Source organism: Tachypleus tridentatus, chromosome 11, assembly GCF_004210375.1.
Source record: "Tachypleus tridentatus isolate NWPU-2018 chromosome 11, ASM421037v1, whole genome shotgun sequence".
Taxonomy (NCBI): Eukaryota; Metazoa; Arthropoda; class Merostomata; order Xiphosura; family Limulidae; genus Tachypleus; species Tachypleus tridentatus.
The window spans coordinates 68,331,834-68,350,476 of NC_134835.1; the positions used below are offsets into that span (position 1 = coordinate 68,331,834).

General features: G+C 32.4%; 2 protein-coding genes across 8 annotated transcripts in view; one reads left to right on the forward strand and one right to left on the reverse strand.

The window, feature by feature from the left end:
- The window catches only part of LOC143232377 (gamma-butyrobetaine dioxygenase-like), a 36,443-nt gene extending 20,564 nt beyond the window's left edge, over positions 1 to 15,879 (reverse strand). For all 5 annotated transcript variants that reach the window (XR_013017512.1, XR_013017511.1, XM_076467719.1 and 2 more), the window contains exons 1-2: positions 15,723 to 15,879; positions 6,971 to 7,100 (exon numbers count right to left, since the gene is read on the reverse strand). Coding sequence is in view for 3 of the 5 variants with exons in the window: in XM_076467719.1 (XP_076323834.1) it covers positions 6,971 to 7,067 (97 nt within the window). In the remaining 2 variants the exon portion in view is untranslated. The remainder of the gene's footprint in view (positions 1 to 6,970; positions 7,101 to 15,722) is intronic.
- Positions 10,619 to 18,643, forward strand: part of LOC143232378 (uncharacterized) — a 36,981-nt gene continuing 28,956 nt past the window's right edge. The window contains exon 1 of one of the 3 annotated variants that reach the window (XM_076467724.1): positions 10,619 to 11,126. In XM_076467724.1, the coding sequence (XP_076323839.1) occupies positions 10,955 to 11,126 (172 nt within the window). In that variant the 5' untranslated portion in view covers positions 10,619 to 10,954. The remainder of the gene's footprint in view (positions 11,127 to 18,643) is intronic. The other 2 variants (XM_076467723.1, XM_076467725.1) reach the window with 2 other exon arrangements.

Genomic DNA, 18,643 nt, shown 5'->3' on the forward strand with positions numbered 1-18,643 from the left:
AATAAAATAATTTATATCTAGTCTAGTCACACTTTCACGTAAAAAAAATTAAAAAGTTTCTCTTACATATTACACTTTACATTGTCTACAGCTAATTACGTAGACTGTATGTTTGTTTTACAATGTAATATTAATACATTTTGATTGTGGACACGAAAAGCTTTAGTTTTTATGCAATTAGTGAATATATTTTTGTAAACGATGTTACAACATGCGAGGTAATGTCTGTGGTTACACTGTTCAGCTAAAGTGTCGCTGTTATGATATTGCTTCTAGTAAAGACCTGAAAATATTCAGAGTCAATAACATTAAGAGTATGAGATTCCATATTATCAGACTAAGTATCAGGGAAACTTTAATATTGATATTCCAATCACAAATCAAAATAACAGAGAAAATAAATAAACCTTTTACCAAAGAAATACTCCACAATGACATTACATACCACTCTCAAAACTAGATAACTAAAAACCCTTTAATACTCGTGATCGATAAGCATAAACTTTATGACTATATCGAAACCCTTAGCAATAATGCAACTGATAAATAAATCATTAAAGTGATCAACATAAAAAACAACTTCATACAAAACAGGAATTTACACACTATTACACGTTTGCTAAAAAAGAACATAGTATAACATAGTGAAATATATTAGAATATTCCTTAAGTTAACAAAAATAAAAGAAGCTCTTTGTTGCAATGGTTATATAGTGAAAGAAACACAGAAGTTAAGAAAAACGTTTTAGCTTCATGTTGGTTACATCCATTTGAAACCTAGGTCAAAGGGTAAACAAAACCCTTTAAACACGAAAACACAAAACTAGTCGTATAAACTCTAAAAATTAAAAGAAAATACACTGAAAATATCTCACAAATAAAATATACATATGCACATAAATGAAAAAGAAATGTATATCACTCTTTGGATGTCTGCATAACTAATCCCCATTATTGTTATATGTGTATCAGGCCTCTGTGCGTTAAGACACTTTCTCCTGACATTGCTCTTTGAACAGTGTTGGTCTAATGCTGGTTTGTTAATCGTTACTACGGGTAGTATGGTGAATTACAAGACAACTTTGTTAGTGGTGGTTACTTTGTTGCTGCAGATGTCAAAACACCCTCGTTCACAGATGGAACCCTTACCACAGTTGGTTTGATAGTCACTGGCTATCGAGCTTCTAATTCCAGTTTGGCAAAGCCTGTCAAGTGGTAGGTCAATATTTAGAATGACCTCAACTTTGTAAAGAAACTTTTGTTTATAAATGTAATGATACCATCGTACTGGATGATGTTTTATTATAATACATTCCCCAGTAAGGTATATGCTGAACATGATGCCCCATGGTTACCTCTTCCTTTATCTGTACTGGTGTCGCCTACGGAATGATGACATGAAGCTGAACTATTTCATGGTTGGACATTGATATTGTTTTGTTTTGTTTTTGTGATGTAATTTGCTTTTGAAAGACTCGAGAGCCACTTGATACGGTCGGGGAGATCCTGAGAATTCAATGCATTGCCTTCAAGATTTCTTCATCAAGAGCTTTGTTAATCCGAGAATTAGCTTTTCCCTGGACGTCTTAAAAATAACCATAAAATCCAGGTCTTCAACGTTTCTAAAGACAAAATTAATTCATAAATAGACCAAGCAGCCTTAAAGGTTCAGACAAATATATGAAGTACAATCGGCTAGTTGAAAAAATAATAAACAGAAGGGTTAAAAGTACGATCTTAGAATAAAATTCAAAAATTGGAAATGTAAACTCAAATAAATTCTACTTGGTCACAACTTCAGCCAGGTATGTAGGTTGTATGAATTGTTGTAGTTGCACGTTTACAGCGATGCTCTGCTCTAAAATTAAATTTACACACAGTACTAAAACTGTGATATTACAACAGACGTTCCATTATGCTCACACTCCATGTGATCTGTACCCATGCTCTATCAGATTTTAACTTGATCAATATCTATATTTATGCTGTTCACTCTTGCCATTCCCATAGCAACAAATAACAAAGCCTATCCTTTGATTCAGACCCATTCCTTTGCCTAGTGTCTTGCTATTACACTAACACTATTACACAACAGTACAATAGTTTCCATTCAAGTTTCTTGTGTGCAACTTGTGTTAAAACAATGTTAACAAAATATTCATTGAAACTGTGTTTACAAAATATTTTTGTCTACCATATACAAATCAGAAAAAATAGAAAACCTTATAACAATATACTTTGTGGTGATGCTATAAAAATTTTCTCCTTCCTATCTATTCTGTGATATTCTCAAATCTAAATATCTTCCTTCCTCCAAGAATGTCAAAATATGTCCGCAGAATAACAGGAGGCTCATAAAGACCCTTAGCACAAAGCGTTGATGTATTCTCTGCCTAAATGAGTTTACAAGAAAGAATGCACAATCACAGTAAACACTTTGTTTTACTTTTACAAACACTGTATGTTTATTTACCTATCAAATCGGTGCCCACCATTACTGGAAAGCAACATTTAAAGCTGGTTATGTCATAATTTATTTCAGACTAAATAAGCATTACGTTGCTTAGACAAGTCAATAATATCAAACTTACCCAAAGCAACTTACGATACAAACATAACTAGTGTCACGGATTTACTATTGTATCTTTATTTTAATATCAATATTTGCTTTAATTAAATATATATTTAAAAATGCATGCAACTGGTATTGTTAAATCGATATTGCGAATTTTTTGCGTATTCACTAAAGTTGTAGCGGATTTTCGACTATAATAATCAGTAATGTACTATGTGTGTATGTAAATACAAGTGATTACCAGTATTGTTGCTTTAGATGAAATTTCTAGAAATTCTCCTCTCAATCTTATAAAATTAACCAACACAACGCGCCAAGAAACAGTATATATTGTTGGTTTGGTACAGTTGGTATACTGTAAACCTCAGAAGCTATAACTGTGATTATTGCTTATTAATTGGGAAACTACAATATGTGACCAGGAATATTTATAGATTTCAAACATTGAAAACTGTCTGAAATTGTAATACGTAACATAATAAACTACTGGTTCGTCCAGGATAAAGTGTAATACGTAACACTGGTCATTCCCAATGAAACATCGGGGAAGCTATAACCTAAAGATATTATCTGATTATGAATGTAAACGAATGATGTCTACATTTACATACTATATACGAAATTACAGCTATCAAAAAGTGATGTGTCCGGTGAATGACAGAACAATAGGTAACAAGAGCAAAAGCAACTTAATGACTTTCTTGACAAACGTGTCACAAGAAAAGTGTAAATCTCTACAGATTTTTGTTTTTAAAAGTTATTTTATTAATACAAGGAAGCATAAAACAGGTATTTGGTTATATACTACTCCTTTACGAATCTCCAATTATGCAACTATAGGTACAGTTGTGTGCTTCGTTAATACTGCAATCCTCATACCTAAACTTTATGTATTCGCAGTGTTGACATCAAACTGTTGAAGTTCGATGAAGAACTTCCTGTTGTCTTCGTGAACTTCAAACTGACCATTCAGCACAAACAAAAACAGACGGATCAATGTTGTTACCAATATCAAATTTCAGGAATTGAAAAAAATATTTAACTTTCTTCTATTTATTCCAGAAAATATGCACGTTGATACGATTTTAATTATACATGACAGAGAGAGAGAAAAAATAGACATTTGTCCAACACACACACATATATATACATACACATACATACATTATTCACACACACACATATATATACATACACATACATACATACATTATTCACACACCCATACATAAAAACACACACATCTACAAAATAATATTTTTGATAAAAGAAATAATTTCTCATTTCAAACATATGTACTCCTCTACAAATAGTAATGTTCCAAAAATACGATATAGAATAGTATACATTCACAGCAAATGTGGGGAATGGAAACTATACCAAAATAAAAGATGGGGTTTAGTTTAATAGTACCACAAATCTTGGCTTTTATTCCCAAACACATTTTGGGGGCTGTATTTCTCAGTGACGTATAACACTCCCATTATTTTTCTACATTTTATTTTTTTCTGTTTAATTTTCTTTTGTTTTCAAATATGACACGTGAGCAACCAATCATCTTTCCATTTCTGGCTAAAAACAACAAAAAGCGGTAAAAATGTGGGACATTGTAGGCTTAAGCAACTACATTTGCTCATATCTCTTTCTCTCCTACTATAAGAGACCAATGAAATTAAGGGTAAACCAGATAAATGATATACCCCAACACAATCTGAGTCTTATTCCCCCACTACTTCAAAAACATGAGCATATGACATTTTGATCCAGCTTACGGTTTGTTCCCCAGTGTGTTATGTTTATTCTTTGACACATTTTCTCAAGATAAATAAATTTGAGTATAATTTATCTAAGGTTTGGATATACTGTGTTCACTATCCTTCCTTCTGATGTGTATATACACAAATATATGCGGACGACAACAGAAAGTGGGAGGGACAATGACATTCAGTAATAAAAATACAAAACTACTAGTTAATATTAATTACGTAACGTCAAATAAAGAACAATTCTCATTAACTGATAAGCAAATATTTCTTTAAACAAAATACCATAAGTAAGGTACTTCCATTAATAAGTACTGGGTTGCATGGCATCACTGAAAACATTTATTTTTAGTAGCATAAAGTCATGTATTGAAATAAACCAAAGGTCTGTTATAAAATTAACTTGATCTTTGGCTTTAATCTGTAAATGATCAAGCTCTGTTGATTATTTACCCTTGTTAAGGTTGTAAATCGGTTTAAAAAAACACGTCATATTCGTCAAGGGTATTTTGAAGTACACTCGATTTAGTAGATGTTCTAAAATTCTAAATGTAACTTAACTTTTTTAGTGAGCTAAATACAGCTTTGATGAGAGATGAGGCGTGTAAATTTATAAACTACATTGGAAAGTATAAGTTCTGAAATATGATCTTTAATATTCTTTAAAATGATTGGTATGAAACTAGTGAAATAATGCAAAATTTCAAGTGTTTTTAATTATACTAGTTCAACAAATTTCCATTATTGTTATTGACACAAATGTTAAGAAATGAAATTTTATGCTGCTGATGTTCCACAGTAAAGTTTATGCTATGTTCACATTTTCGAAAATAAGAAACTTGATACGAGTTCTTGATGATACACGTGTTTAACATATTGCGGGCAATTTTCCAAGCATCATATTTTATGATGGTAAAGACGAAGAAAAAATACTGTTAGCCTTGAGCCCATAGAGATATCAGAATTTTTCCACAGAGGATGCTATTTAATAGAAAGTGACTTTTGTTTTGGTAGCAAGGATCATTAATTTGGGAAGGGACACACTACCTAAGTTGTTGATATAACTTAAATCAGCAGTATTTAGTTAGAAAATTCGAAACTGTATCAACGTAAGCTCTTTAGAAGTAAAAATCATATACACATACACATACATTCACATGCACACACACACACACACACACAGAAAAGTATAATGTATAAATTTGTTTACGTAAGCTCCTACTTGCAGGGTCCGGCATAGCCAGGTGGTTAAAGCACTCGACTTGTAACGCAAGAGTCACGGGTTCGAATCTCCGTTACACCAAACATGCTCGCCCTTTCAGCCGTCAGGGCGTTATAATGTCACAGTCAATCCCCTATTCGGTGGTAAAAGAGTAGCCCAAGAGTTGGCGGCGGGTGGAGATGACTAGCTGCCTTTCCTCTAGTGTTACACTACTACATTAGGGACGGCTCGTGTAGCTTTTTGCGAACTTCAAAAACAAACAAACTACGAAAATTAACTTGTATGCCACCGTTATATGAGATGATTTAATTCACTGTATTTCATACAAAAGCAAGTATATAAAACTAAAACCATAATTATCTTCAAGCATTATGAAAGTGCTGCGTTTATCATGATTAGTTTTTAGCTTTAAATGTTGTAAAAGTGTGGCGTTTTAGTTTTTCAATTAAGCGTTATGTTGATTATTTTTCATTAGTTTATAGCTTTGAACATTTAGAAAGTGTTACGTGTAATTATAATCTAGATCTAAAACGTACCATTTCAGTGTTAGGTAGAGACGTTTTGGAAATGTTTTATTTGTTTCAAACGATTAAACAATCTAAAAAGAACTAATTAACTATTTATTTACGTCCCAGTTTATATTATAATCAAGTTTAGTCACTGTTGATCGTAACAGATGAGGTCCGTGGACAAGTTGCAGCGTATATAGTCACATACCAATACTGTCGTAAAGTATTTCATTACTTTATAACTTTTGCAAATCCTATTGTGCCATAGTTTGCGAATGAAATAAAGCAGCCTGATTTATGATCTTTTTTTATTCATTGGAAATCTGTTTTATTAAAGATTCTAGGCTTTAGTTACAAATAAGTCTGTACTATTGAAATTTTGTATATATTTTTGTTGTCCATGATCTGTACAACCAGGAAATGTTTGTAAACGTTCACAAACATTATAATCTTCCTATAGTTTGTGTCGTTTGATAATCATTCAAGCTGGAAAGTTACCAGAGAATATAAAGTTTACGTGATGGTTAGCAGGTAAACCCTCTGAAGAACGTCGTGATAGAAATGGGGAAAAAACTGAGGATATCATTGGAGTCATGTGATTAAAACATGTTACATAATCATGTATATAGCACATGCATTTAAGTAAAAAAAGATTAATATTTATGCAAAAAAAAATGTTTTGCTGGTGAGCTCACGTTTTATGTTCAGACCAACAAACAATATCTTGATATGATTGTAGTTTGATATTCTCAAGACTAATCTAGCAACTTTGTTAAACCCTCATATAGCGCACAAGTTCCCATTTCACTTACTTTCAAGATATTTTACGGTTTACTTAAATGTACTTATTTATACACACAATTAAGTTATTATTATTGGTTCATAATAAACATCTTTATACCTCTCGTCTTTGTCAGGAGTTTAGACAAATTTCTTGCTTGACTGTTCAACAGTTGTCGACTACAAATCCAAAGTCCTCTGGAACAAAAATACGACATTCTTCCGGCTACACTTGTACGACTCTTTTCACACTGGAAAGAGAAATAAAGGAATAAGTGAACTACTTTTTATCCTAAATTACAATCAGAACTCAGAGATATCAAGTTTTATTTTACACTATCATTAAATTGTTGATATGAATTCTTGAAGACGACTTTTTTGTTAAAATGAGTGTGTTCGTATGTTCATAATAAACAATACTGTGTTGTTAATCCTTACTGTAATTTATGTAGTAAATGGCTTAAATAAAAACTCATATTGATTATAATTCACCTACTTAGTATAGTTCTCAAACTATTCTTGTTCATGCTAGTGATGAGGAAATTAAAGAATAGGCCATTATTATGTACTTTGTATTCCAACGAGGCTGTCCCCCAGTGTGTTAACAGTCAGCATACAGAGTTAGAACGCGAAAATCATAATGAAGATAGTGTAGATAGCCTATTGTGTAACTTTGCGCTAAAACTTAAACTCGCCAAAACAGTCTGATGAGACCTGGTACTGGACGAAAGGACCTCCTTTTCTCTCGATATAATTTCATATGTTTTGCTTTATATTTACTAGCTCTTATTTACTAGTTGCGTGTGAAAAAAAACAAAAAACTCTATGATGTTATATGATGTTGCGTGTGAAAAAAAGCTCTATGATGCTAGAAAGCAAAAATAAAATGCATATTTTTGTAGAAGTTAAACAAGTATCTGGTCAAGATGAAACCTAAGTATAACTTAAGGAATTAAAATTATAATCTTGTAAGATAATTCATATCCTTTCTCTTAAGACAGCACCATATGTAACTGGTCATTCTCTCACAATATTCATGAGCTGTAACATACAGATCATGAAGAAACATTACAGTCTGTGAGTCTTTCAACATGGACAAGTGACCTAATTTCAGTATTTAATTAGGCAAAGTATACGTTGTCTGCTATAAAGAACAAAGAAACAAAGGGAACTAGAATGAAATACTTTCAAACGTTTTCTGAACTGTCTTTGTGTTAAGTGCATAAAAACTAACAAAACGAAGTTTAAAAATTAAGTTAATAAAAGCAGATAGTAAACATATGATACTTCTGTATGTTACACGCTTTCTTCCTCCACTGTTTCAGACTTGTTTTCAAGTCTACAATTAAATTTAACTTTTAAACCAATAAACTTTAAACTAGTGACATGATCAAGAAACAAAGATTTTCATGGTTCCTAAGAACACGTACATACCATGTAGACAACAAAACCGTTTAACAAATTATAATTCAACTACATGTAGGATTTAGTGATTTGCTATACGACAATGTTACAATAAGACTCTTTGGCTATGATTTTAAGGGTGAATTACATCAAAGGAAAGTAGTTATATTTTGAAAGTGAATATATTTAATAGTAAGAAAATACCAACATTTTATTCAAGATGTAAAAAAAAATTACATTACAAAATAAACAAAGCGTTACATAAAATGGCCCTTTAATATTAAACATATTAAATTATTACCCATCCCTTTAAAAGAAGTAACCTAACAGTCTGTTAAAAAATCAATGATTCTCTAAGTATCATAATACAACGTACTAAAACCTTATTATTAAAAAATGTGCAGAATAGAAATGCAACACTTTGCAGTAATGAAGCAAATAAAACATTTCATGGAAAACTAATCTTTACAAAAAAATCCTTTGAAGTAGGTGGAAGTATATATTTAACAACACTAACCTGAGATACATATACTTAAATCAAACTTTATATCACTCACAATAAAATTACCTGAATACGAAACATTCATAAGAATATTAACTCCTTTCCATATGAAGGACAAAATCAAAGAATCGTAAAATAGAACTTTTACACGTAAAACACATATCGTAATAAAATTAGCTATATCCATAAGTACATTTAAATGCCCTAATAATATCTATCTACATATGTAAAAAAATCATATAAAATGAAATGAATAAGCAAGATTAATTTACAATACGTATTCACATAATTGTCACAAGAAAGTAGTAACGAGCTTCTTCTGGTGAAGATTTCAAGTAGACACTAGCTGTAATCATCCCAATGTTGGTGGAATTTGATTTTAATAATTCTTTAACAGTTAGATAGCAGAAAAGCTTGTCATCAGCGGGTATGATTTAACAACATCTTCATCCAAGTTAGGGTCTTCTCACTATGGTTTTGAGTCATTCAGGTGGTCAACTAAAAGTTCTTTAAGAATATTCAACAGCGAAGAATGAAAAATATACTGATAATCGAAAACCAGGATGGCCAGAAGCATTCAGAATATGATATATTATAAAACAGTCTAAATTCGAATGTAATGTCAGACAAATTTCATTGATCAAAAGCTCTAGTGTATAGGTTAGCATGGCTCATAATCCATGGTTACAAGCACGGACTTTTCAGCAGGCATTGGCTAGGAGACATGTTTATAGGCTATTTTTATATGCATGCACTATATGACTCATAAAATATGTATCCCAAGAACATAAGACCATCCCCAAACACAGGCTTCTGTAAGTCTCACCTAGCCAACATTCTGCTCTGTTTTACCTCTATTTCATTCTTTTTACTCTCTAGATGTCCTATAGATATTATCCACTTCCAGTAGGAAGGAACAGAAATCGAGACTGCAACAGGTTTATACATTTTCAAGCTGACAAAGATGATGTTAACATCATCTTCAACTGTTAGTTCTCCTGCTCTAATGCTTGTATTCACTCTCTGGAATTGACTTCCTTTCATTTAATTTTATAGTAATTTTAGTGCATGTTATTTTTTTATCTCCTGAGTGTTACTTTGTACTTCACTATACTGCACTTGCAGAATGCATTTTAATTCTTCAATACTGTATCTTGTAATGAAATAACGTTAAGAAAATATTCAGTAAAAGTGTTTTCTTATTAAAATATTTCAATCTGCATGACTAAAATATAACTATCACAATCAAATAAAAACATTTGGAGGAATCAGTTTTTATTTCTTATTATATTTAAGCCACTGTCTGCGAATTTCATTTTATTCATAGTTTCAGCTACATATAAATTTGAAAATTTTGTACAAAATACGAATTTTATCTCAAAGACTAATTAGCGAGGATTATAATTCGCGCTACTATTATAGCACTTCAGTAAATATACACAGGGGAGATATCAGTCCCTCACGACCTGTAAATTTGTTATACTTCTCAGTATAATAATCGAAAATCTATATGAGATAAGGTGACATGCTCCATTTCTCACTTAAATAATAGAAATAGTTCTCCTGAAACTCAATGGCTTGGAATGTAATACATACACTTTTAGTCTTTTAATTATTTATTTTTTAGTTATACAACTATTCTAACTTTTAGAGTAAACCGAGTGGTAATCCATACATTGTTGTATTATTCATCTCATACGAGAAATACCACTTTATAGCTCAAAAGGTAGGGACTGCATAGCTTTTAAAAGAAAGTTTGAACTCGTAGTTACCATTTTCACTTGATAAACCAGATATAACATGGAAGAATGTTTTGCGTCCCAAGGATAAGTATGTTAAGTAAACAACCTGTAGCTCGATGTTGCATTGCACTGTATACCGTACTCATAATGTATGAGCAAATGCTAATGTTATTTTGTTATGCTGGGATTAACAGACTTTACAACTATCCACATGGTAGTCTGTAATACCCATTTCACCAAACCATCAAACTGGAAGTGATAAAGAGAAGACCACATCTACAACTTTTTCACAACTTCACATACAACTGACAGTTGAAATTAGATTTTTGGTCCCAATGGATTTCTTCTAAAGCTCAGAACCTATCTACTAAGTTATCCACCAATAGTAAGCTATGTTTGTACTACTGTATCTATCAGTGTAAAAGCCTCGACCCATTTTAAGAAACAGCCAATAACGATGATTGTGTATCAAAGACCTCTTGTAATCTTTAGAAGTAGACCACTCATAACTATCCACAGCAGAAGACACAACAATTCGCTGGAGGTTTGCTGGCTCTTTCCCTGGGTGGTACACATCTTGAGTCAGTTGTGGCCAGAAGAACTGCCATTGAATGCTAGAACAAGTACAGGTAATATCTTCTTACCTTTTAGTCTTTATTTGGTACAAAGTCTGGAGAATTTTTGGCAAAGAGCATTAGTGAACTATGGCTTATTGGTTGAAACAGTATGCATTTGATACATTGAATGAAGTATTCTCATTATCAATTCAAGCCGTTTCCAAACTTTAAGTCATCATTCTGTACCTATTCAGCCATCTGATCATATAAATGTATTTTTATACGTTTAAATAACAAGTCATTAATTTGCTTTCACTGCATTTCGGTCTTGCTTGCTTGCACAATCCTCAACCAATAACATCAGGTTTATTGGTAGCTGCATAATCGCCTTCAACCATGGTGTGATAGAAACATTTCTATTACCATTGGCTATTTCCATCCTGCCTACCACCTCTATAACCATACCAGCATACAACTGAACAGCGAAACATCCATACTTATTAATATTAAGCAGATGATTGTCTTAGCTAATGCTGCGTACCTTCTCGACTTAAAACAGTTTATTTCATGCATGACTTCTATAACTGCATACAGGAGTGCAAGGCCTTGCTCATAGTAAATAATGAAATGCTACGTGTATAAGAGAATACTGTTACTTCCTGTGCTTCATATGCTCATGTACTTTAATGGTCCTAGGTTCCAACTGGTTGCTTTGAACCACTTTCTCAGAGACTATCAACTCATATATTTCACAGGCAAAACTGATGGACAAATTTTAAAATACAACTATTCTGAAAATACCAGCACTGGATCCTAGGTCGAAAAAATGACTGCCTTTATTCTGAGTGATATTTTCTTGATAGAACTAAAGACGTTGTTGCCATATGCCATGATAAAGTTTGAAAGGGCAAGCATGTTTGGTGCGACGGGGCTTCGAACCCGCGACCCTCAGATTACGAGTCAAATGCCTTAACCCACCTGGCCATGCCGGACCTCTTTGAAAAATGACAGATGAAATTTTCTCTTCAAATTCGAAAAACAGAAATATAAAACCTGTACAATTATTACTTTAATCATAATATTAGGTACACGGTCAATTTAATGAATGATCTTCAACCCAAGTGTTCTATTTAAAACGCAATAATTAGTTATCAAAGGTAATTATTAGATAAAAGTGTTTATTATTTATAAAACAGTTTTAACGATTTTATATAAAACCTCTCTGTTATTAAATATGTATCTGAATGACACTGTATAATGTTTGTTGTAAATTTAAAAATAATATTTTTGTTTTCATCTCAGTGCAAATCTACATAAGAGGCTATCTTCGCTGTGTCCAGTGCGATTAACTGAACTCCTCAGTTTGAAGTTATAAAGTCATAAACGTACCGTTAACCTGCTAAGGAACATTGTTTTAGTGAATAAACAAAGTTCCCAACAATCTGAATTCTTACAACTAGTGATTTTACATCAGAAAGAAAATATCCTAATTTAATAAATATTCTGGAAAACTTAAGTATCTGAGAAAAGTATATATTAAGATAAAACAACGCTACTATTAAGTAAATAAACTACATAATTTGGAAAGAAAATTGTTGATAGATAAATATTTATCAAAAATATTTCAAACAGTTCATTTCTTACTTACTTACCTAATTATAAGTAACATTTTGCGCATTCGATTTTATAGTAATTTCTATTCACATTTCAACATAACATATAATAGTAATGAAATTATTAGTACTCTAATTTTCCAAGGTAATTAAATCATTGATATATCTGTACTTAAGTATAAACCAATTGCAATCTTTACAAAACTAAAGATAGCAGCACTACCCATTCTGAAATTATATTTAAGAATAAAGTTATAAATACAGATTCTAATACAATACTTTCCATTTTGAAAATTAAAAGTTTCGTAATTAGGTATTTAAATCTATACATTGATAAATGAAAGGTTTTTCTTTGTTGCTTTGAGTTTAAGTACAAAACAATGTAGTGTGACCACCGCGAATTTCGAAGTCTGAATCTTAGCGTTATGTCTCTCAAACTCACCACTCAGCAGCTATGGGAGCATAAATTAATGGGCCAATAGATTTAAAACAGGGGTTGCATTATATGTCTATTAAAATAACAAGACAAATTATAATTAGAAGGTATATTGATCAATTTTATTTCGTGGCATTTGTAGTGTACTTAATTTATACATAGGCTGTATAGTATGTTTTTATATTTAGAAAGTATATGTACTTAATTTAGATTAGTTATGTTTAGTTGAAAAGCGGCATTTGTTTTAGGTTCTCAGTGGAACTATTTCCTGAAAGACGGCTTTTGAAATCATAAACCCGATAGTTTATTTTGTTATTGAATTTCGCGCAAAGCTACTCGAAGGCTATCTGAGCTAGCCGTCCCTAATTTAGCAGTGTAAGACTCTAGAGGGAAAGTAGTTAGTCATCACCGCTCATCCCCAACTCTTTGGCTTCTCTCTCACCAACGAATAGTGGGATTGACCATCATATTATAATGCCCCCAATGTTGAAGAAGCGAACATGTGGTATAATATTTAATTCACCAATAATATGCATAAGTAAAATTTGAGATATTTGTAATCGTACACTAAAAAATGCCTATAAATCAGCTGTAAGTTATTTTAAAAAGTTGTATTATTTTTAGTAATTTTATTATTTATAATTATTAATTATACATTGTTTCAGAAGTTTCGCGCAAAGCTACACAAATGAATACGTGTTCATAGCTGTTTCTAATTTGAAGTGATAAGCTGGAGAGAAAACAGAAAACCAACTGCATCTACACCTCATTCTGTACCTACTTTTACCTGACCAAAGAGTGGGATTTGAAAGCTACGCTTAAAGGGTGGAGCGTGTTTCTTACGAAAATAGGTCAGAAGCATGAATCTTTAAAATCTGAGTACATTAACCAGTGAGCCATCTCGTGCGAAAGGCAAAAACTTACGTTTTTTAACAATTAAAATGAGAGAACTTTCCCACATTGTCTTGATGAACTAACATAACTAGTTTCCTTTCATAAACTAGTATGTAGTAATAAAACTGACAAATAATTATGAGTAGGTTTCAACTATTTCTTGAGCAACAAGTAGTATGATGGATCGTAATATCATAACGCCTTCATGGATAAGAGAGTGAACGTGTTTGTAGAACGGGGATTCGAGCTCACACTGCCCACCTTGCGACTCAAGCGCCCTAACCCCTTGGCCATCACATGCCCAACTAAATTTACCATTATAAGTGTAAAAAAATACTTTTTTTTTATTCTCAAAAACTACGAATACGATTTTGTTTGCGTTACCCACTTACTACTAGTTCAAGTTGTCCAAACTGTTTGTGTTACCCACTTACAGCTAGTTCAAGTTGTCCTAAGAATGCGTATCTCTTCATTCTTGTCATTTAGAAATTAGAAGCTTTGACGCTGATAAAAATAAAAGATTCTACATGTTTAGTTTTCTTTTTCAAATATTTTAGTCTTACTCAAGCTGAAACCTGAAACTATCTGAAAATCTTATAGCAAGGCTTAATATGGAAAGCGATAAATCATAACTTTATTGGTATCTTGCCAGTGATGGTCATCGCACTCTTTAATAGGTTTAATAAAACATTAGTTTCCCTGATAATTAATTGCAAGCATGAATTGCGATCAGATTTTACTGCAAGTTACTCATTAAGTCATAGGGCAGCCAAAATCTATAAAAGGAAAACATGTATTTTTGTTTTGTTTGCGCAATCTTTCCTTCTTCTAAACCAGCTTGATCTAAAGTTACGCTTTTTAATATTGAATAACGCCTTTCAATTAAACTTCGTTTTCAACTAGTGCACAAAGCTAATTAGAACTATAAACATCTTTTTTTCGCGTTCCACGAATTAATTTGGTGTCCTTTAGATTTAACCTTGTCTAGTAAAAACGCATTTCATTCGGAAAATTAAAACTTTAAAGGCATATTTACGCAATTCGGATATCAAATATTGATTATTTATTCTTCTACAGTCAAAATGAGGATAAATAATAAAAAAGTGTTATGTCTGGGAACTCATAACTCTAGAAACCAAAATTTGATGCCCATGGTGGACAGATAGCCCATTGTGTATCTTTGAGCTTAACTATGAAAACAAACAAATATAATGTTTTGATAAAACCTATTATCTAAGAAAAACACAATTTAAAAAGTATTGATTAGAAAAACATAATGTTTTACCGCTTACTAAAATAAAACACTATATTATATTTTCTTTTAGTCTGCAGATTTACAACGCTAAAAACCGGGTTTCGATACCCGTGGTGGGCAGAGCACAGATAGCCCATTAAGTATCTTTGTACTTAATTCAAAACAACAACAACAACATTTTCTTTTAATTTTCAGGCTTTGACGAATATTGGAATATGACATGTTGTTAAACCAAAACACGTCTAAAAAATAAGCGTATTTTCTTGATACATTGACTTAGATATCATCGGGTCGATGATATCTTGATTTCTCACGAGCTTCATTACTAAAACAATATTTCTCAATACCTGTTTATGGAAAATAAAATTTAAATAGTAATAATATCCAAATTAGCAATAGCGCTAATAATGTACTAGATTACGGATAGAAATTGTATTCATATCCACATGTTCTCTAGTGGAGTAACTTACCAGAACAAAAGTACTTTTTCTCTTTGAATTATAACGATACCAACTGCATGGACAGGAAGAAAGAGAACCAGACCAACGTTTGTCAACTTTATAAATTCATTTCTCACGGACATATACTCAACTATGATTGGTTGGATCAGTTTCTTGTCTTGCAACACTACCGTCCTCTAGTGTTAGTCAGGTGATTTAGTAAGCAGCCTTCAACTGTTCTTCCTATACTAAAAGTGAATTTCTCTGTATCTTATATATACAGGCCTAGTCACAAATTATCCACAAAATGAAGAATATTCTAGTAAATACATTTATTTGTCAACTCTGGAATGGAGTTTTATAACCTTAAGTATATTTGTTTATTTTAAAATACTAATCCACCTCAACTTACTTATATAGGAGAAATTTTCAATTGTACAAATATTTTTATAGGTGCACAATTTGGGACCAACTGTACGCTGGTTAAACCCTTGATTAAACCAGATGGCGTTAGTAGTTGGAGGGATGTTATCTCAAATCGTGTTTTTAGAAACTTAGGTCATTATAGCAAAGTATAATTTGTTACATCTGTATATCCTAGTTATATACATTGTAGTTGTTGAAGTCAAAATTCTAACTAATTTAGACAAGGATTTGTGAAGGGTACTGTATAGAAGATAACGGATATGCAACGTTGCATGACCAGATAACGAACGCAATTGAAACAATTACTCCAAAGACAGCTGGCAACTGCAGTGAGGGGATCAATTACAGAGGCCTGCGATGGTTTTATTGTTTCGATATTTTCCAATATTCTGCTATAATTCCTATAAACCCTAGGGCTCCAAATACCCTCGACAGGTTAGTTACAGCTCACGATGTGTGCGATGATACAAACTGTTTTATATTCTCTTTAGATCTTAATGTGATGTCAATCCTATCAGATTCGATATGTTTCGAAACATGCAAGTTGCAAGTATATATTTAGCATTTACTGCAATGAAATTTCTATTCGCGTAGACGATTTTATTTCATCGACTTATTGATAGTTATATATATATATATATATATATATATATGTATATGTACAACTACCAAGCACGAGAAGGTTAGTTTGTTGAATCTGTCAACAAACATATCTGTTTGTATCCGAATAAAACTTACATCATATACTTTACTGTTTTGTCTTTCTTCTTGGAAACGCTCGTCACATAAAATATGACCTTGATCTCCATGTGTTAGAAGAAAAAACATGAATCATTTGAGATATTACATTTATCTACGTGAATAAAAATGTGTTGTTGTTTTTATTTAACTAGAAGTGTTAACATTGATAGTGTCTTATCATTCTGGATCTAATGATATCCTTGGGTTTCGGAGTATAATGCTCGTGCACACAACCCGAGTACAGAGACAGATGAAACCATTTTTTTATGATAAAACAGAACTATTGTAGATTTACAACGCTAAAATTAGGGGTTCGATTCCTTTCGATGGGCTCAGCAGATAGCCTGATGTGGCTTTGCTATAAGAAAACACACACACACCTTTAGTTACTGAATTGTGTTCACTATTACTTAATTCAAATTTAGTTCTGTTTCATTTGGTCACTGTTTGGTGGCGTGACCTGGGAAAATAAAATATACCTCGATCTCTACCTCCCTCTCTGACTAATGATTTGGTTCTTAAGTCTTATATGAAACCCACATTAATTTCTCTGTAGAATAAAATCTGGTAGGTAGGAAAACCCGTTTTTACATCATGCAGTCATTGCGTGCACATAGCAACAGTTTATTCGCACACGCGACTAACCTTTTTCAGGCCAATTCTCTGAGTTTTCTGATATAAACGCATTTTTTTATTTGTCAACATTAAGTGTTGTTCAAATAAAAGTACCTTAAATATTAATTGAAAGGATATTGCATAACCCTATTTTCACATCAATATTTGTTTGATCGCGCAAAGCTACTCGAGGGCTATCTGCGCTAGCCGTCCCTAATTTAGCAGTGTAAAACTAGAGGGAAGGCAGCTAGTCATCACGACCAACCGCCAACTCTTGGGCTACTTTTTTTACCAACGAATAGTGGGATTGACCGTCACATTATAACGCCCCAACGGCTGAAAGGGCAAGCATGTTTGATGCGACGGGGATTTGAACCCGCGACCCTCAGATTACGAGTCGAACGCCTTAACCCACCTGGCCATGCCGGGCCAGCACATAAATATACACTTTTAAAATGAAATTAACACTGTAGGTAGCTACCGGTTTATCTAGTAGTAGATGGCCATAGTTCACTGATACTCTTTTTGATTAGTGCTAAGGTCTTATAGATCGGGAGCGTCAGGTGCAAACGGCCTCTTACTTGGTATATGAGGGAAACCTTTCAGGTGAGCATGAATTCAAACACTACGTGAGGGTCAGAATATCCAACCCCTTTCAGTAAATAAAATCTGTTCGTTACAACTGTATAAAACACTACATAAGTGTGCGAAAGTGTTAATCATGTACGTTTCCTTTATAAAATTTGCATACGTGTCATTTTAAGCAATATATATTAAGTTAAATATAAAGGTTATCTGTTTATAATATAAATATTTTCATAAGCTGTAAAGGAGCAACTATGATATGAAATAAATATAATGAAGTTGTTGTGAACAGTAATTCTATCCCATTAGACCTATGTCAACAGCATAGTACATATCTAGCTCAAAATATCCGACTTAATATTTATTATTTTAATTTATTGAAAATAGAGAACAGTTATTACAGCTCTATTCAGGAGAAAGACACTCATATAAAAATATTCCCATCTTGAAACGTTGACTAGAAACTTGTGGTTTTTGTATTGTTTTGAATTTCCAGGGCTATCTGCTCTATCCGTCTCTGATTTAGCACTGTGAGACTAAAGGAAAGGCAGCTAGTCATCACCACCCACCGTCATCTCTTGAGC